Consider the following 21,104-nt stretch of genomic DNA (forward strand, 5'->3'; position numbering starts at 1 on the left):
GCTACCGTCTCTGGATTCTTCTGCTCTGGGGTCCCTGCACACTGCGCAGGCTCCTAGACGCCAATCAAGACTCTGCTATCATGAGAGCACCCCTGAGATTGTCCTGATCTGGCTTGTTTTACGCTCGCTCAGGTCCTAGGAGTCTGTGCCTCTACTCCACCCAAGCTGTACAATACATCTCGGGTGGAGAGAGATCTAAGTGCGCATGATGGGTTGGACGGCCTTAGACAGCTGGCCAAACCGTCATGTGCACTTTACAGTGTACTCAATTTAACAATGCGGAAGGTGCACAGCACATGTGGTAGCAGTATCGTGGTAGGTTTAGTCAGGGAGGGTGCAACAACTGCAACTGTATAATTAGAGGGAATCAAATTAAACATCCTATGAAAGGTAACCCCATTAAACTATGCGTTAACGCAACTTGTGACACCATGAACCTAATCTACGCACTGAAATGCCCGTGCGGCAAACTTTATGTTGGAAAAACGGAAAGGAAGATCAAAGTCCGTATAAACGAACACAAATCCAACATTCGCACAAAACAGCAAAAATCCAACATTGCCATGCACTTTCAGGAGTTTCACCACACAATCGCAATTTACTGTCTTGGAATGTGTCACCCGCAGTGAAGGGGTAGATAACCGTAAATTGCTATTGCAGAAAGAATTAGAATGGACTTTCCGTTTGCAAACCCTTAAGCCACATGGACTCAATGACCGAGTAGAATATAGTTGCTACCTATAAGCTATATATGGTTATTACTCGCATTGCTCTTTATTAACTGCTTATTGTTTATCCTCCATTTGTGTCTTTGTTTTGATCTTATGTTTACCTTCGTTGTCCTAGCAGCCCTATTCTTTTAGCCCCTCGTCAGTTTCTCAACCTTTTCCCCGTTCCATCATGGCCCCCACCTCCCACCCTTTTAGTCCATCGTTTATGTTTCTCACTGTTATCCCCGGCTCCACACACCGGCTGTCCCACAGACCGTCACGTCTTTGAGACTGACCGCCACGGCGCAGACCTTTGAGTAAGTAATAATCCTGACTTAGTCCTCTTGAAGGACTTGGCATGACTTTTCGAGCTGTGTCACTCGCGTTATTTTAAACTTCCCGCACACCCTTGTTATCCGCATCACTCGCGTCACTTTAACTTCACGTGCCCCCTGAATTCCACACACATCTAATTACTTTAGTTTGCACAGACCACCTTGCATTCGGCTTTATCAGATACCCTTCACCAATCACTTCACGATATTGATCGACACTGGATAACCAATTAGACGCCATACCCGTCCCCTAGTATTTTTCCCCCCCTGACCCGGGCTTTTTTCTTTCTTTTCCCAGCCTCTCCTTGATAAAGGGCGCGGAGCCCGAAATGCATTGGAGTTCTGTTTGGTCCGCATCAATGATATGCTGATAATATCAATGAACTGTTAAACTTTGCCTCAAAACACGGCAACAACATTGAATAAACCTTTTCGTAAATCAACCTTGTGAATCATTGTTATGAACACTTTGGAGTGCCTCGACCAGGGGATGTAACTGCAATTCGTTTGCTTACACTTTCTCATCGACACTTTACAGTGTACACGCCTCCTCCCCCTGTACTCCTCATAGCCCGCCCAGACTTGGCTGCCTGCAGCAGAAAGAAAAATAAAAAGGTAATAAAATGTTTTTATCATCATGTTTCCCCCCTGTTTCTGTCTGCTGCCTGGCATTCAGCAGGGGGGCGACGCTGCTATGCCATAGCGGAGGAGCTGCCCCTGCCCTGGAGGCATGCCTATGGTCTACGCCCCCAGTTGAACGGTGAGATTAAACCAAAAGCCCTTCCAAGCACAGTCACTTGATGGCAGAAAGTCACCCGTTAAGCACACCTATGAGATTCATTCTGCCAAAGCATTGCTTTTTGCATCAGTTTGAAGGCATAAGATTGTGAGAACAGATAGCATATTAAACAAAGGGTACTATAAGTATAAACTGTTACGTTAGTATTTTATTTTTAATGACAACAGTAATAAATGCACAGTATCCTTGTGCCACCTCTGTTCCTTCTCATAACCTCGCACACCTTCTATCTCTTCTTTTGCTCTAATCTTACACCCACGACCCAAACCTCCAAGCACCCTTCATCTTGTGCACCAACATTGCTACAGAAAAATAACAGAACGGACTTCCAGCTGTTCTGATTTCAGTTTGATGCATTACGGTGGCAGCTAGTAGGTGCTTGTTCTTTTTTGCTCCTGGTAAAAAAAAAGCTGCGAATTTTGCAAGCATGTCACATATGAATACCTTTCAGGCACAATTCATATTCTTCTGGGGACGGGGTGACTAGAAGAGTCAGAGGTGGAGATGCACATAATGGCTTTAAGAAGGGGCAACCCCTCCCTCCAGGGAACCTTGATTATTGATTGGAGGTGCCTGTGTGCTGGCAGTGACAGTCAGTGCACTGCTGTTCATCTGCAGCAGGTCCTGGTGGTCCTGCATCATCCCCACGAAGGGCTGTGGTCAGGTGTTTCTCCAGATTTGCTCTTGTGGCCAGGGCCTTCTCCACAGCAGGATCTGCAGGCTGGGACCCCTCCACAGGCGGGGGCCTCCCCACAGCAGGATCCGCAGGCGGGAACCCCCCCACAGCCTGAGGATGCTCCACAGCAGAGTCTTTGGTCACGGGCTGTCCAGACACGTTATTCACTCTATTCTGCAAGAAAAAAAGAAATGAATGAGTTTTCCTTTCTGTCTCCAACATCCAGTTCCACTTTTTGTGCTCAAAGCTCATTTGAAGCTTCGCTGTCACACTCTTCTTCAATGACCCCGGTGCTCTTTCTTCCTAGAGCCCCATATATGCTTCTCTCGTCCCTCCCTCTGAAAACATATATGCTCCTGTACCATTTGCTTTCCACTTCTCAGAACCATATATCCTCACTCTGAGGACTCTGATGCTCTATTATTTTCTCTCTGAGGATCCCTACACCCACCTTTACTCCCCTCTCTGAATCAGTCCATAAGCACCCACCACCTCTCACCCTCTCTGAGGCTCTAGGTTCCTCTCTCTTTCCCTCCCAGGACCCTTACTCTCCAGTCCGATTTCCATCTCCAGAACTCCAATGACTGACACTCTAGGCCAGGATTGACTTCAATAGCCTGCCTCACTCCCAGGTCAATCCATCCAGGGCTGCCCTACTACGCAAGAAACATGCGGAACCCTGCAGGAGGTCGGAGGAATACCAGCGGCAAAGCATCACTACTTCCGGAAATCCTCAGGACCACAGACTCTCTAGCAGCTCCCAGAACTTGGAAAAGCCTCTCGGAAGAACTCGGTTACAATTCAAACTGCCTAGCTTTTTAGGTCTCGCCTATTAATCCCGCAAGGGTTGATAGACAAGAGTATAGAGGCTCATTCAAGATCTGAAACCATCGCACGGATTTCCTACAGTTCGTGTGGTGCACTGGGGCGGAACGCTTCCACATTAAAGCCATCAACCTCCCTCCCACAGGCATCTGAAGCTTCCCCAGCATGCACTCGCCCTCAGGCATTCACCCCAGCTCGCGCTCGGCCTCACGTCTCCTCCCCCCTAATTACATCCTTGCTGTTTCCTTTCACTTTCACGGCCGTAAGGCCGTGCTTCACTTCAAAGGGATCCGCACCCCGCCCCCGCAATGCCAGTGTCTCTTAACCGCATCGATGCTGCGGCGATTTTCGCGCTGTGCGGCTTTTTTTTAAAAGCCGCATTACATGACAAGCTCAGCTCGTCATCAGCACACGCCACCCGTGGGTGATGACGAGCTGAGCTCGTCATCAGCATCGAAAGGGTTAAAGTGGTACTTTGCACCCTTAATTGCTAGCACTGAATTATTCTCGGAGGACGAGGCGCTTATTGTGACCTGCAATCACTTTAGTTTAGAAACTGCAAATAATGTTTGCCACTTGGCTTTATATTAGATAAGATCCTGGATGGTTCATTCAGATTTTCACCACGAGTTCTAAAATATAACTACTAAAGTTGACTCGTTACAAAACGCTCCAAATCACGTGTTACTTTTACTCTTTGTAGCAGACCGAATATAGACCCGGAAACAGTAAAAAGCTGACTAATTAATGCATAGATTCAATCTGATGCCTTCTAGAATACGACCACGGGTGTCAGCCACGCTCGCTTCTCTGTGTGCTGTGTTGCCGCTTGTCTGGCTAGGGTGTTTTGGGCGCCCATTATTTGGGAATAGATACAGCTCGCCGTTCAAATATATTCTGAGCAGCTGTGGTTGATCGAAGGCTTGGGCCGACCTCCAGCAGTCTCGGATCCGCAACTGCTTTTCAAGGGCAGATTTCAAGTTTATTCGTGATAACGCAGTTGCCATGAGACTAAAGTCCCGATTTTTAGGTCCTCGTTTAAGAGCGCATGAGCGGTCTGTTGGGTGACAGCATGTTAGTTTATCAGATGAGATTTTTAGCTTACAGTGCTTTTTCGTCTGTTCTTTCCATTCATCGTGGGCCTCACAAATGAGAAACCGTACACGCTGCATTGTAATAATTAGCTGGGGTTCCATACCAGCAACAAGCGTGGCACACTCACACCTTCCCCGGGAATGCCAACATAACCAGTGTCTCTTTAAAGTGCTACTGTGCACCCTTAATTGCTAGCACTGAATTATTCTCGGAGGACGAGGCACTTATTGTGACCTGCAATCACTTTAGTTTAGAAACTGAAAATAATGTTTGCCACTTGGCTTTATATTAGATTTATTTGCAGAAAATAAAGCTGCTGCATTTACCCTAGATTTGATGGGTACCTAAACCAGGTCCCGAATTTGTATTTTCCTTATCCACACAAGCTTCAATGTGCGCCCCACACGTTCTAATCCTGGATGGTTCATTCAGATTTTCACCACAAGTTCTAAAATATAACCACTAAAGTTGACTCGTTACAAAACGCTCCAAATCACGTGTTACTTTTACTCTTTGTAGCAGTACGCAAATATAGACCCAGAAACGGTAAAAAGCTGACTAATTAATGCATAGATTAATCTGATGCCTTCTAGAATACGATCACGGGTGTCAGCCATGCTCGCTTCTCTGTGTGCTGTGTTGCCGCTTGTCAGGCTAGGCTGTTTTGGGCGCCCATTATTTAGGAATAGATACAGCTCGCTGTTCAAATATATTCCGAGCAGCTGTGGTTGATCGAAGGCTTGGGCCGACCTCCAGCAGTCTCGGATCCGCAACGGGGGTCCGTAGACCTGCAGTTTTTCCTTGCGGAAGGCTACTACATGGAATCTCGAACCAAAATATTAGGGGCCCGTCACTGCAAAAGAAAAACATCAGCGCAAGACTGAGGCACAAAGAATTCAGCCTTTCAGATTCATAGGGTCGTCGCCAGCATTAACGTTTTTAGAGCTCCCAGTCTCTGCTGTTGCTAAAAGGATGAAGGCTGTTAGTGTGCCATTGGGAGTCTTTGACCCCCAGACTTGCCCAAGTGGGATGTGACTAATTACATGCAGAAAGGCAGGATTATCCACTCTTTACAGTTCCCTATTACAGCAAACTCTCCTTGGAAGTGGAAACTGCTTTTCAAGGGCAGATTTCAAGTTTATTCATGAAAACGCAGTTGCCATGAGACTGAAGTCCTGATTTTTAGGTCCTCGTTTAAGAGCGCATGAGCGGTCTGTTGGGTGACAGCATGTTAGTTTATCAGATGAGATTTTTAGATAACAGTGGATTTACCGACAGACCGTTGCTTATCATTGGTTGGCTCTTTGTCACTCACATGTTCTTGCATCTTATTCATCAGCTTCTGTGGGATTTCTTGTCTCTTCTGGTGCTTGTTTGTGCCTTTCTGCCCCCTGTTAGACTCGTTTTTTGTGCCCTTCTGCCCTCTGTTAGACTCGTTTTTTGTGCCTTTCTGCCCTCTGCATCACCACATCATCACTCAGCGCTACCCCAGCATCACTCAGCACCACCACATTATCACTCAGCACCACCACATTATCACTCAGCACCACCACATGATCACTCAGCACCACCACATGATCACTCAGCACCACCACATGATCACTCAGCACCACCACAGCACCACCAAAGCATCACACAGCGCCACCACAGCATCAGTCAGCGCCACCCCAGCACCACTCAGCATCACTCAGCGCCACCACAGCATCAGTCAGCGCCACCCCAGCACCACTCAGCACCACCACAGCACCACCACAGCATCACAGCATCACTCAGCACCACCACAGCATCACTCAGCACCACCACAGCATCACTCAGCACCACCACAGCATCAAACGTTCATAATGCGAGACCTATTGCATTGCAAATGCTTGTTTAACCCTTCTGTGCTCATGGTGGCCCCTTGCACATGATAGGCGTGTGCGTATGTCGGCCGGGGGCCATCCGAGCCACGCCCACGATTTGAATGTTCAGCACCGCGGCAGAATTCGTGCCCAGCCAAGGTGTTAAAATCTCTAAACACACACCTTTCAGACTCCACCCAAGCTCGGCTAATTAACGGACCCATATGCTGCTACCATGACAGCTATTATTTTTTTTCCCTCTTCGTAGCACTACTATCTGTAGATTGAATATCACTGTAATAAGAGCTATTTCAAAGTAATTTTTGATTGTTTCATGTAATGTGCTCCACTACCCATGTGCTGAATGAAGTCCGAGGAATATAAATACTTCAGGAAATAAATACGAGCTCTAATGTCCAGTGTCTCTCAAGAGCGCCAGGCCCCAATTTCTATCTCTTTCCCCTCTCTGGACCTCTAGTTCCTCTTCTTCCTTCATTCTAACTACCCTGATTATGTTTAAGACTTCTTCACGAGGATCAAAATTTATCATTACAACTCAGAAACCTATTGCCTAGTACTGTACCCTTTTTTTGCTTTAGCTCAAGGTGTCAACCTAGTTGAACCTCTTAAAGATTTACTGTCATCACCAAAAATAATAATCGCAATTGTATTTATACAGCGCTTACAACCCCTGATCAGGCGTTGAAGCACTTTTTGGCAAGTAGTGTGGAACTCCGTCACCCAAAGGTGCATTAGTGGAGGGAAATATAAATTGTTATTGGGAGTGGTAGACATGAAAGTCTGTTAGCTGCATAAATAGGATAAAAGATGGAAGAGTTTGGAAAGGTTTATTTAAGAGTAAGAAACTGCAGTAACTGTAATCAATGTCTAGACGATGATCCTCGGAAAGGAAGGGAAACCAAAAAGTGGGAGCAGGGGTGTAGCTTCAGGGGGTGTGTTTGGGTATTATATCCCCCCTAATAAATGTATTTTATGATAAATATTTGGGTACAGGTGCTTTCAGTCAGGTACGGTGCAGGGTTTATCGCATTTCATTAGGAATGTTTACACACACACACACACACACAGACAAAAACGCACACCCACTCTCCCCCTCCCTCTATTTTGAAAAACTTCAAAAATGTTGGTTATTTCACAAAATAATGTGCTTTCTCTCACTTAGTACACCTACCAATCCGCATTCCTCTCCCTTTTTACTGACCCTTAAGCCACATCTGTGCGCCCTGCTTGTCTTGTAATGTATTTCACCATTATGTCAAAAGCAAAACTCCCCTATGGGCAACTTATTTCTTTTCAGCAGACACTCATACTTTCTATTGTTTGCTTAGCAATCAATTAGGTATGGGTGACAAATAAGCAGCAGTCTTATTTACTTTCTTTAAAAAAGTATAACGTTTTATTCATTATTTCCAAGTATTTATTTCTTTTACTGATGATCCTTTTTCAAGAGGAAGAAATTCTTTTTTAAAAAAAGATTCTTGTTTTTTGATTTACAACCAATTTCATAATAGATGCATAAATCTCAAATGTCCAAATACATTGGTATTTCATTCAAAAGAGAAAAAAAGACATCAATATATACATAATACAAAATACAGAAGGCATAATTCACCAAAATAATTATACTCCTGGTAACCAACAATCTGTCACAAACATACTCACACAGTCATACTCTCACTACAATCATAACTACAACATCTGAAAAAAGGGACTGGATCCAATTGGCAGAGGATCACTGCCAATCGGTAAATCTTAAGACACAGTATGAGACTTCGCACTTGGTCGACGCGCGTTTCGGCGGCGCAAGGCCACCTACCTCAGGACCTCTTCCAGATAAGCAAACTCATGTGCCCAGGGGACCTAAGAATATATAATAAATACATTGTCCTTTATGGGATTAGATGTGGTGACTGTATGAGTATGTTTGAGACAGATTGTTGGTTACCAGGGGTATAATTATTTTGGTGAATTGTGCCTTTTGTATATAGATCTGTATTTTGTATTATGTATATATTGATGTGTCTTTTTTTTCTCTTTTGAATGAAATACCAATGTATTTGGACATTTGATATTTATGCATCTATTATGAAATTGGTTGTAAATCAAGAAACAAGAAACTTTTTATAAAAAAATGAATTTCTTCCTCTTGAAAAAGGATCATCAGTAAAAGAAATAAATACTTGGAAATAATGAATAAAACGTTATACTTTTTTAAAGAAAGTAAATAAGACTGCTGCGTATTTGCCACCCATACCTAATTGATTGCTAAGCAAACAATAGAAAAGCATATATTTGTACTAAATTATTCTGGCCACCGAGGGAAAATTGTTTTTCTTATTGTGTTCTTTCATTCCCCTCCTTTTCCCTGCCCTAATTCAGTCTTGAGGGGGTCCCATTAACCTTGCTGTTGACCACTTTAGACACCACCTTCTTCAGGACAAAGGACGATATCTCCCAAGGCACAGTTTGAATCTGTATAACATCACACAGACAAACAAATGTTTATAAACATATCCTAAAAACAAGACAGTTGGCCTATGATGAGCAAATCTATATCGCAGTGTTTTTATCCTGGTGATATCCCACACATATATACAACTATCATGGAAATAACCCAACACATGCATCTACATCCGTACACTCAGTGCAGCGTGTCAGATTTCACTCACACCACAGCGCCCTTACAAAAAGTATACTCAAACCACTCATGTACCTGTTTGGATTAAAGTGATCCTCAAAGCACTGCAGGAAATACCCACGTAGACCCTGAGAGTAAGTTGGGTAGACCTCACTCTTACTTCTCATAAAGTTCCCCAATTGTAGTGGAGGATTAACTTCTGAAAGGGTAAAACGAACAAAGCTATCTCTTCTGCCTGTATCTTAGATATAGCACTATGTATTCCTTCACAGCCAACTCTAAATAATCATATACCTGTTTGAATTTAAAGGAATCTTCACCAATGGAACTGCGGGAATTTCCCACGTAGACCCTAATTGCGAGATCAACATTATGTGCCAGCGTGATTGTTCGGAAATCTCAGGCTGCCCCCACAATTTGAGTGACCAAGCTACGCCCCTTAGTGGGAGGTCAACTAATGGAGACTTGTTAGGCAAGGATAAGTTTAACCCACATGAGAATAAGACTTGTTTATTAAATAGAGCTTACAGAAAAAACAGACCACTTTCTTGGAAAGAAGCACCAGCGCATGGTGCACATTCTCTGATTACCAAATCCTTACAGTGTATTAATTTCACTGCAGAAGTATCACATCAAAAAAATACACAGGCTGACAAGTCATGGGGTGGTTCCTGTTCATTGCCTCTATGAAATCAATTAGGGAAATCATTACAATAAAAAAAAACAGCACAAGCTCCCCACCCAATCCTGGCGCTGCTTTCAAGAGCATGAGAGCAGTACCAGGATTGATCTGAGCGTCTCGGTTTCTATCTCAGACAGTGCCTAGGAGTCTGTGCTGTTTCTCCAATCCGGCGGTGCAACACAGCTGGGTTAAAGAAACTTAAGTGCACTTGATGGTTTGGCCGGCCTAAGACGGCCCTCCAAACTGTCATGCGCACTTAGCAGGGTGTACTACTCATTCCATGCAGGCTGTGACGACAGCCAAGCTTCGCCCTGCCCAGACTAGGCTGGTTCTAGAGGGAAACTTGAAAAATAAAATATGAATAAAACCCAATTAATATCATTTTATTTTTCCCTGTTTCCCTCAGCTGGCTTTCAGCAGGGGGGCGACACTCCTCCTCTGTCGCATGGATTCCGTGCTCAGACAGAACTGTGCATAGAGGCTTGGAACCTCAGTGGATTAGGATGTCCCAAAACTCACCTTAGTCCCCAAAAAACCCCTACCAGACTAGCAATCAGTGTCTCATTGGTCATCATAAACTCCCAATGCTTAGACAAACCAGAACCTGAACTTAGTACACCTCAGATTACGTGGAACACATGAACACTCCTTCGTTATACAATCATTTCAGTCCAGAACGAGGAGTAAAAGAGGACACGTGCATATTTGAAATGTTTATTCACTAATGCAGTGCTCTCAAGTGCAGTATCTTAGCTAATACAAGCAAACATATTATAAGAAACAAGGTAATCAGCATAGTCACTAGTCCATAGAACACAAACGGTGCAAGCATAGTATTATGCTAAATAAATAGGGTTTAACAAAATCTAATTCTCACCCTCCCTAGCTAGTATACTATATTATATCTTGTTGGTTGATATGCTTTATTTCGATACATAAAAATATCTTAAAAGCAGTACATACAATAGAAATTAAAAAAGATATACAACAAATATACATAGGTATACATCCATGAGATAAAAAAGACAGTAAAACATTGGAATATGTACAATTAAAAAGAATTGGATTAGTATGTACAGTTAAAAAGGAATTAAATGGATACAGAAAGCCTATTTGATCGGATCAACAAAGACCATTTTAAAAATTTTGAGACGCCACAAACTACAAGGAGGGTGGTCTCTGTTAGTAAAATGCGTAGGGCCACTGAATATTGGCGAGTGCCAAGTGATCTACACACAGGTTTAAGCCAGCGCTTTCTCGGGTTGCAATAGTCTGGACATTCAAAAAAGATGTGGGCAACCGTCTCCACCCTCGAGGAACATAGGACACAAAAGGGGGAGTGCTGGGAGGAAGATTTCCATCTCGATGTCAAATAGCCTACTGGTACGGTTCCCACCCTAAGCTTAAAGTACAGAGCCCTATCAAATGCGATGGAAATCAAATCAAGATAGGGTTCGTAAGCCACCACGTCTTTGATTCGTAAGAAAGCTGCGGTGGAATTACAGTGTCGCGGGTTGCTAATAAGTTTGGAAGAGACCCAGTCCCAGTTAAATTTCTTTAAGGTGGCTTTGGGTGGGGCGGAGCGAGTAACCCATGCTTAGCCCAATCCCAACTCCCTCAAAAGGCTTTTGACATCCCTCAACCACTTTATCTTATGCCAACCCCCCATGGCCATCACCTCGGACAGGCCCTCGGCATATGAGGCGAGTTCTGGGACCCTCCACAAACGAGCCCATAACCACAGGGGCCGTAATCGTGCCTGATCTTCAATCGGTCTGCATCCCAAGTCTAGTAATACAGGGACTGTGGGTGTGCTCAAAGGGAGAGCCATTAGGTTTTTCAAATATTTGCTCTCCACTTTGGCTAGTACCTCCAAATTACAAGTACCCCACAGCTCAGCCCCAAATAGTGCAGCGGTGACCCCTCTAGCTTTATATATGTCGATAACAGCGGCCATACAATGTTTGGGGGAAGAACAGTGTTCCCTAAGTAACGCGCCACCCACTCTTTTATGGCTGAGTAACATTTTGTTAATGTGCGGGGACCAGCTCGTGGAGTCACTAAGCCGGATTCCCAGGTAGTCAAAATATGCTACTTTCTCCAGTGGACAGTTATTCCGTACCGACGCCCTAGTTTCCTGGGGGATTCATGACCAAATATTTGGTTTTATCGATATTGATCACTAATCCCCTCAGGGAACAGAACTCCTGGAAGCGGTCGAGAAGCCTTTGCAGACCTTGGGGGGTCTTAGAAATGAGGAGAGTATCATCCGCAAAAAGCAGAGTAGGGATCCGGATGCCCGCCAGGGAGGGTGCATCGGCCGGTTCTTGTTGTAAATACTTCACCACCCCATTCACATACAAGTAGAATAGGGTGGGGGCTAGCACACATCCCTGGCGGACTCCCCTGCATACCGGGATCCTATCAGTCTTTCCCCCCCTATACCCCACCGCACCTGTGCGTAGTTCCCTGAGTGTAGTTTGGTTAGGAGCAACAGTAGGTAGGGGGGCAACCCCATGGTCTGCAGACCCTCCACAATTCCTCCCTAGGTACCAGGTCAAAGGCAGTCTTCAGGTCTATAAAGACCAGATAAAGACTGCCCTTGCCCAGCACCACCACCTTCCAATGCAGGAGCATTAGTCTGAAGGCGTGTTCAATAGTTCCAGTTCTCGACCGGAAACCCGCCTGAAGGTCTGACAAGATCTTATTATCATCTACCCATTGGCGAAGTCTCCCCAGGATCGCCTTCCCTGCCACCTTCTGGGAGGAGTCTATGAGGCTTATGGGCCTGTAGTTGGCAGGGCTGTCCCGACACCCCTTTTTGAAAATCAGGACAACCTCCGCCCCTTTCCAGGAGTCGGGTACAGGACCTCCCCCCAGAATTGCGTTCAGTAGGGAGGCGACCAACTTACCCCATTCCTTGGGGAAGGCTCGTATCAGGTCGCCAGGAATCCCATCTGGTCCTGCAGCTTTTAGTGGGACCAGGGTCTTTATTACAGTTTCGACCTCCCTAGCGGTGAAGGAATCGAGGCGGTCAACCATTGCCTTGACCACCATGGATGGAGTATCGCTGTTGGCCCCGCCAGGTAAGGAGTACAAGGCCTCAAAGTGGTTGTACCAACTCTGGGCTGGAATGTTACATGTGACCAACTTGGCTACCGGCCTATCCCTATTCCTGACCAGGCTCCAAAAACCTCTAGCATCCCTTCCTATACTAGCTGCCAAGAGGTCCGCCCAGAACTTTTCCTCCCACTCCTTTCTCGCTGCCTTCAATGTCCGATAATAATCCTTCCTTGCAAGCTTGGTAGCTACTTGGGATTTAGATTTGACTGCTCCCACCAAGGCTTTTTTCATAGCCCTACATTTCTTTGTATACCAACCCTGTTTGGTAGGTGGTCGCTCCCTATTGTGAGCTCCCATGCACCCACCAGGAAGAGTAAATAAATTACTTAATTCCCTAGTTAGGTTGCAGAAGGTCAACAAGACCTCTTCAGAGACTTGGGAAGACAGGTCTAATTTGTTCGAAGCTGCAAGCAGGAGACACCCTACGGCTGCAACTTTCTCTGGGGATAAGGTCAATTTAGCCCACTTCAACCGTCGACCACAGTTAGAGATGTCAACTGCCTGGGGATTGGGGGCCATATGGGGGAGGGATTTCTTCCTTCCCTTAAGCCACTGGGGAGAAAGAACATGAGAGAGGAGGTTGTGATCACTATCAATGGTCGAAATAATCGCCATATCCCTTAGGTCACCCCATAAACGTACATCAAGAAGGATGTAATCTATTCTAGATGTATGATTTGGCCTGTTGTAGGTATGGGCCCCTTTCAAATCAGATTTAGACCTCCCATTGACTGCCCTCAAGTCAAACTCCATATTAAGGGAGTTAATCTGTAGAGCCACTTGAGTCCACCTCTTGATGGGGGGCAAGGTCAGAGCGGGAATCCCCCGCCTTGAGTCCTCCTCTTCTGTACCTAATAAATCATCCGTATCGAGGGGCTCAAATGTGCAATTAAGGTCACCCGCCACCAAGATGTGGGATCCAGGGGCGCGCTGCCTGAGGAGATCCTCTAGGAGAGCAATGGTGGCCGATTGTGTAAAACCCTTTGCTCCTCTAGCGTAGATGTTAAAGATGTCCAAAATCAGGACACCCCTAGAGTCCTTTAGGGTGATGTTAAGGAGGCGGGAGAGTTAGTAGGATGCTCCTCCACCTTGCACTCTAGGGAAGTTCGAACCCAGATAAGGAGACCACCCGAAGGGCGTCCCTTCCCTGCTACCGAGGGAAAAGCTGGAACAAAGTGGGTTGAGTAACCCACCTTGTGACAAGGCTCCCTGCACCAGGTTTCCTGGAAAATACAGATGAAACCCTCCACAAGGGTATTGCAATCCGGCAGGCCCAACTTCCTGTCAACACCCGCGACGTTCCAGCTGCAAATCCTTAAGACTGGATCCGCCGCAGCTCTCTCGCCGCGGGATACGGGGCCATCTCTACCCTCCAACTGATTCTGGCTTCCTGTTTCGCTGCCCCTGCTTGATCTCCCATGGGACGCGTTATCTCCAAGTACAATAATAGGTGGCATTTGGCTGTCGACCAGGATGTTGCCCACTACTGATGCTTTAAGGGCTGCGCCAACTTTACCCATGCTCTGTGCCCGGGTAGCCTCCCCATTGTGGATGTCGGTTCAATATCCAGGAGGGCTCCATTCCAACCCAGGCCATATAGCACATGGGTGGAACTGAGGGCCCACTTGTTTACCAAAGTGAGATTGACCACTACTCCATCCCCCATCAGGATATGGACAAATGGAAATTGCAGCAGGCCTTGGATAAAAATAGGTCAGGTCTACTACGCCAATGCTGGGACCCCCATTTGTATCCCTCTGATTACAAATAACTTGTGCTACTCTACTGTCTTTGAAATCAACTATCATACAATCCCCCTTCAAATTGCTTTTTGCCATACCCCACCCACCTTACTCTTCTTACTCCCAGGATCAGCCTGTCAACACCCCTGGGAAGTGGTCTGTTGGTTTTTAACCAGTGTAAGGTTTTATTTTTAAGTGTTTGGTGGGATTCGTATTGTCCATCCTTCAAGATTGGTACATTTGTAAGGATGGCAACATAGGGATGACAATCAGGGGGCAGATTAACCGGGGGTCACTTTGGGGCGGTTTTTAGCACAGAACCTTCCGGTTTGGTGGTCCCAGATATAATAGTGGAAATTGGGACAGGACGTACCCGATCAGGGCCCTTACCAGAACCCTTCCCCTTCGATGTGCTCGTGTTATTGCCGGAGCCCTTCCCTCCCGGCGGCTTGGCCTTACTAGGCTTCGTCACCTGGGCTTCAGGGGGTTTGGGGATACTCGTGGGTGCATGGGCAGTCAGGGTAGTACTCACTGAGGTATCCACAACACAACCTGCAGGAGCATTTTCAGACGCCTGTAGAATTACTGTGTTTGCTGTGGATGTTGTTGTTGTGGGAGTTGACAGCGGGGAATCCGGGATTACCCAATTACCAGCTACCCCTCCCTGACCATCCTCCCTCATCCTAGAGTGCAATTTGATAAGGGTTTTCAACGAGAAGAAGTTATCCAGGGTTGTCTGTTCAAACCTGTCCAACCTTTCCCCTAGCCCCCTTATTCTGTCAACTATCGGTGACAGTAGTGTGTTCATCATGTTTTCGATTTGAGCCAGTGTTATCGGGTCATGGCTACCACCCAGTTGACAATTTGGATGGGGGGCTACACATGCTTCATTAACTTTAGTACCGGGATGGTTGCCCCTGTTTTCGATATCGTTGTCCTTAACTAAACCCTCCACCATTGCGTTTCCTGTACCCCTACCTCCAAGCTTCTTCGATCTCTTATATAATTTAAAGAAACTAACTTTACGCGGGCTAGCAATCCTTTTCCTTTTGGCGCGAGAAGGGTTCTTGGTTTCCATCACCGGTAAGGCCAATGGAGAACCAGAACCACTAGGAGAGGATGCCGGGCGTGGGGAGGGTGCTGGGGCTTCCTGGGAACACAAGTCTAGTCCACTACCAACAACAGGAGCGGGGATGGGTTGCGCTACCAGGTTCTCCAGCCTATCAATACTGTCCCTCAAAGAGGCAATTCTTAACTGGTCGGATGTGTGTGGGGTGGGGTTGAGGGCACCATAGCTGCATACTGGTGACTTAGCCTGGGCTAACAAGCCCAGAGAAGAGCGCTTTGGCGGAAGCTGTTCTTGGAAAAGGCGGCGCTCTGTCATTACAATCTCTTTCTCAATGACTGCAGCTACCCGTGTGATGAACTGGTCCATAGTTCCTATAATGGTACTGGGCCCCGCCTCTACTCCTCCCCTCAGGATTTTCCCCGAGCGTGTAGACATTGGTAGTAACAATTGGGGTATAGCAACACACTAAGCACACTAAGCCTGACAGAATCCAGCCCTTACAACAGGGAGTAGCAGATGACAGGGGGGTGTCCGAGCCCAGCCCTGGACAGCCACAGACGGCCGCCCTTGTCCCGGGCTTCTCCCGGGCGCTCCCGTGTCGCAGTGGCAGGATGATTATATAGGGAGGGAGGAGAGGGCGCGGCTTGCTCCCGGGTCAGGTGGTGGCAGGTAGAGGATCCTGGGACTTGTAGTCCGCCTCGGTGTTCCGGCGTGACTTCCAGCAAGCCCAGGGTCAACGTTTACTCCCCACTTTATCCAAGTTCTCTCCGGGGGTATCGGCGTTGAAAGGACCACTGTCCTGCACAGAGTTTCACCTGCCTGGTGTTCCTCGCGCTGCGGCTTATATCTAAGAAGGTCTCTTGTGGGTTTTAGCAGAGCGGCCCCATACCTCAAGATCCTAGTGGTTAGGGATCACATCATCAGCGACCAGCTCTCTGCATGCGAAGCACCATCAAGTGTGTTTGTATGCTCTTGTGCAAGGCAATATAAAACGCGCCTAAAGCCAGAACTTGGCTGCAGCTGCATGTATGTTATGTCTAGGGACGTGCGAAGATCAGTGCTCATAACAACTACTGTGTTGAGATATCCTTGAAGGTTTCAGCACTCACTGTACAGACACAGCTCTCCAAGCAAGGCTGATCTCAGTGTAACATATTATTCTCGTATGAACCGAAAGCATTCTACTAGGCTCAAAGGTGAAGCAGCAGATGCATGTCGTGTGCAAAAGCAGCAGAAAGGAAAAATGGTGTTTAAACACATAAAAAGCTCATGCTAACTTAACACAGTAATCAGGCCACATCTATCCATATATCACCCTCCCTTGATCCGAGCACGTATCAGATAAGATAAGGGACCCAATTGTTGAAATCAGAGTTCAATAAAAGTCTCAGTTCGAAATCGAGTAGGAGAGGAAAAAAATTCCGTTCACATAAAAATCCAAAATCTCACCAGCATGACATTTTAATGTCCATGCAAAGCCCATAGGTCTGTTCTTATTAAAAAAAACGTCAATAAAAGATCGGAAAAAGTTTGAGAGAAGAAAAAAATTATGAGATCAATGGCTTCAATAAGAGTCAGCCTAAAACTGAGTAGGCGAAATAAGCAGCAACCGCTTCCAAAAGGAAGTCACTGTTATCATCGAAAATAACTCAGCCATCCAATTCAATAGAGAAAAAGAACATACATGCTCTTCGATTACCGGAGCCTCTAGTACCATCAGAGGACAACTCAGTGGGTTCTCAATGAAGCTGTGTCCAAAGAAATCTTGCGCCGCTGCGAAAATATTCCAACGACCCAGAACTCCATGCATCGCTGCAAAGGCCATAATCCCTCCGTCAGAACAAAGCAATTCATGAGCAATTAAGGGACTCATGAGATGATCATAATCCACTTCAGGAGACACCAAATTACAGAGACACAAATCCAGGGCCCACATGAATCACAGCCCAGGCAATGAAATACAGGCTGGATACAGGTGAAATAGGAAAATCGAAACGATAATCCATATGATGCACTCAAAGTGGCAAGAGGCAACACAACATAGTATTCAAGCATCCTGTTGCTAAACAGTGCTAACTGCTCCAGCTCGTTTACGAAGGCAGGACGGACATCCATTTTTCAATAAACAAAACAGTAACAAAAAACCAGCAGCCAGTGCCAGCAAAACAGAAAGTCCACCAAATAGACCGGAGAAAATCGAGTGAAGGAAAAAGCAGGAATGACTCCAAATATTTTCTGGAAAGAAGTCACTAAACCACCGCTTACTACTTAAAAAAAAATGAGCCAGCCCCGAAGTGGAGGATGTGTTAAAGATTGTGTGAATCAGCTCACCAAAATGTAAAGGAAGGTCAGTATTTAATAAAGCATGCACTTCTGTGCGGGTGTTAGCAACGTGAAGGACAAATGTTTCGCGAGCAGATGTCAAGGCAACTTCATTTTGTGACAATAGGGCTCTTATTCTGCTCATCTTATTGAACTCTGACTTCAAGGCTGGAATTCTCGGCCAGATGGAAACATCCAGGTTCCCATGCGGGGGTGGATAAAGCACATTCTTACAGCAAACGACACGCTCACTGACTGTTACAACGTAAGCTATGCCTTTCAATAACCCACAGCAATCCTCATTGTTTAAAAGTAAATAACTCCCGTTAACTAACAAGGTAAAAGTCGGGACTATAGCAGGTACCGGTGTACCTTTCAAAACACATGCTAAATTAGGGCGGTCCTGGTTACATGAACCATGCAATTGGATGTGTCTAAGCAGTAACGAGTGATCCGGTGTTTCCGTACACTCATTTCCATTCAGATATTCCTATTTCCCGTCCCTAAGGCATCTATAAGTGAAAGGGAGCGCCAGGCTTCATGCAAGTAGGAGGTACCGAGCCGCTCGTATCTGCCTATGGCAAAATACTTCATGCAATTTGAAAACTGAAAAAGCGCGAAAGGGAGAGTAATCAATCCATGGATTAGCCACGTAGCAGCTGGGGCTTCTGCCACTGAAAAGAGCAAAGACTCTAGGCGTTCAATTTGCAACATCGAAAAAGAAGCATCTCTCATGGAAAGCAAACGTTGTTTCTCAGTCAAATTAAAGGGTGCAAACAGAGAGGAGACATTAACATAGGTCCAAGGCACTTTTCCATGTTTCAGCGTCTGCAAGGTCCACGCAAACTGCGTAACAGAACGCAATTGATTTTGACCATGGTATAAAACAGACACTTCATCATGTACATTTTCAACAACAGATGAAACAATATTATCTAATGTGTAAATTCGGGAGTTAAGGGTATTAATGCTGTTGTATACAACTGCAAGCACCTTTTCTAAATTAGCTTGGTCGATAGCCCTAAGGCGGGTGGCCGCTTCAATCTGTGAAGTTTTCCACAGTACATTATAAATAGCATAGATCCATCTTTTAGATCTACCGTTAGCCGGGCCCTTTATGAAATCATTCAAATCAACCTCGTTGGTCAGTTTAGATAAATGCAATTTAACTGACTCCAATGTAAAGTGCTTGAGCCAATTCTGACATAGTTTGCCTACAGAATAAGTGGTAACAGAATGGTCACTCTGACTTGTGTAAAACCCTCAGCCAGGCCCAAAAAATGATGCTGGCACGAGTCTGCACTTCGGTGCCACATTAACCAACCCTTGGGATCCAAACTGGAAAAGTTAAAAGATGAATTTAGCAAAAGGGTTTGCAATTCCCTAATCAAAAATTTAGTAGAGTTTTCCCAACCCGAATATTCTTCCAAATCTGGGAAGGAAGGAGAATTTTATTTTTTAGAAGTAGCCAATCCAAAGCATGTTGTCTGGGAGATAGTAGAGTTCAAAAACAACATATGATTTTGGATGAGACATGCACGGTGCAAAGCCTCATTGCCTTGTACCTGCCAACTTTTAGAACCCCAAACTGATTTAAGGTCAATAGTTTCCTTCCACAACTCATAGCCACCAACAGCAAGCTGGTCGAGAAAGGACTTTGAATACAGTAACTTAGTATCAGTAAGTCTAACTTTGGAACTGGATTTGTCTGTCATTTTAAAATAAAATGAAGCGAGATTGGACTGATTAAAATCAGTAAAATATGTATACTTTTTCAAAAATGTGTCTGAGCTGCCTCTTAAAGGAGCAGGACAATGTTCCCCACTGGGTATAATTCACAATACTCGTCCTAGAATTAGTTTTGTGTAAGTAGTGATTGCCAAAATGTTGGAAACAAAACAACTCACCATAATTAGCAGATTCTAAATATAGATCTTCAGCATCAAAGGCAGCATAATATTTCAAATCAGCAAATAAAGCCTCTACGGCCCGAACTTCCCAATCATCAGAACATATATTTTGTTGAACCACATCCCCCATATTAACTCTAAGTACAATAGGAACATTAACAACTTCAGTCTGGCCATGGATTTGAAATTTAACTGCATCCCAGACTATTCCATCCAGGACAGGCCACGCGGTGATGTTAACAAAGGCCAAGTCTCTCTTCAATCTGTGTGCTGAATGTGATGAGGAGTGAGGAGCTAAAGTTCCATTCAGATGTCTAATGCATGTTCTCTCCTCTACATAATGTCCATTGACAAATCGGAAAAAATAAAACACAAAACCAATTGACATAGAAATATAGAGAGCAAAAAGCCCCAGCCAAATGTAAGTCCAAGGGGGTATTAAAAAAGGTTTTTTAAACAAAGTAGCATAGGCACTCAGCCTTGTGGGTTTCTCTGATGCAAGTGAAACAGTGTCAAATGAAAATGTGGATTCTGTGGCTAAACGAGTTTGCAAATCAGGCATCGACAAGTCAGATGGATAGGTGTAATCTGTATCATCAAGTTGAGCACCAGGCAAAGCACTCAATAAAGGACTGGAAACTGCAGGCATCTTGAGGGCCACCTCCGGTACACATTCCGAAGCAGAGGCCAAAACAAAATTTCTCACCATCGAAGGACATGAGACTGCCAGTCATGCTAAGAAGAATCGGCCACTCTGTGTATTTTGACATTGTCAATGGAGATATACCTGTTCTCCTTACGACCCGGAAGAGGTGGTAAAATGACTGTTCTTGTGCCCTTCACTCCAAGCACGGGAACCGGAGCACGGTATAAGGGACCAAATTCCTTTTTGTTCTCAATCTTCTCCCGAACCAGTTCTCCAACTTGGGGTAGCCAGCCAACTACCGGGATCTGCAATGCATCATCCGATGCGGAGGGCAAATGTTCCTTTGCAAGACTGTCTCTGGACTCTTGTAGAGCCTGTTAAACATGGCAATGTTCATCTACGTCAAAGGAGGCGCCCGAACCGACCGCGTCTAGACGGTCAAGGTCCGGGACATACATCTTGATACCAAAGAGCATTTCGTATGGGGTCCGCCCACCCAGAGACCTTCTAGGGAGATTATTAAGAGCACGCTGCACGCCATTGAGATGGGCCAGCCAGTTTCTGCCAGTGCCTATAACTCGAGCTGTCAGTGATTGCTTTCAGTCACGGTTCATTCGTTCCACAACACTATTACCCTCAGGTCGGTATGGAGACGAAAACTTGACTTGGA

The 21,104-nt window shown here is 45.5% G+C and overlaps 1 protein-coding gene across 1 annotated transcript in view; it reads right to left on the reverse strand.

Moving 5' to 3' along the window:
- Positions 1-1,974: 1,974 nt before the first annotated feature.
- The window catches only part of DPH1 (diphthamide biosynthesis 1), a 1,562,622-nt gene continuing 1,543,492 nt past the window's right edge, over positions 1,975-21,104 (reverse strand). Inside the window, exon 12 of the mRNA XM_086955191.1 lies at positions 1,975-2,694. Coding sequence (XP_086811317.1) covers positions 2,401-2,694 — 294 coding nt within the window. The 3' untranslated portion in view covers positions 1,975-2,400. The remainder of the gene's footprint in view (positions 2,695-21,104) is intronic.

The sequence above is a fragment of the Lissotriton vulgaris genome, chromosome 2_1 (assembly GCF_964263255.1).
Source record: "Lissotriton vulgaris chromosome 2_1, aLisVul1.2, whole genome shotgun sequence".
In the NCBI taxonomy this organism is placed as follows: Eukaryota; Metazoa; Chordata; class Amphibia; order Caudata; family Salamandridae; genus Lissotriton; species Lissotriton vulgaris.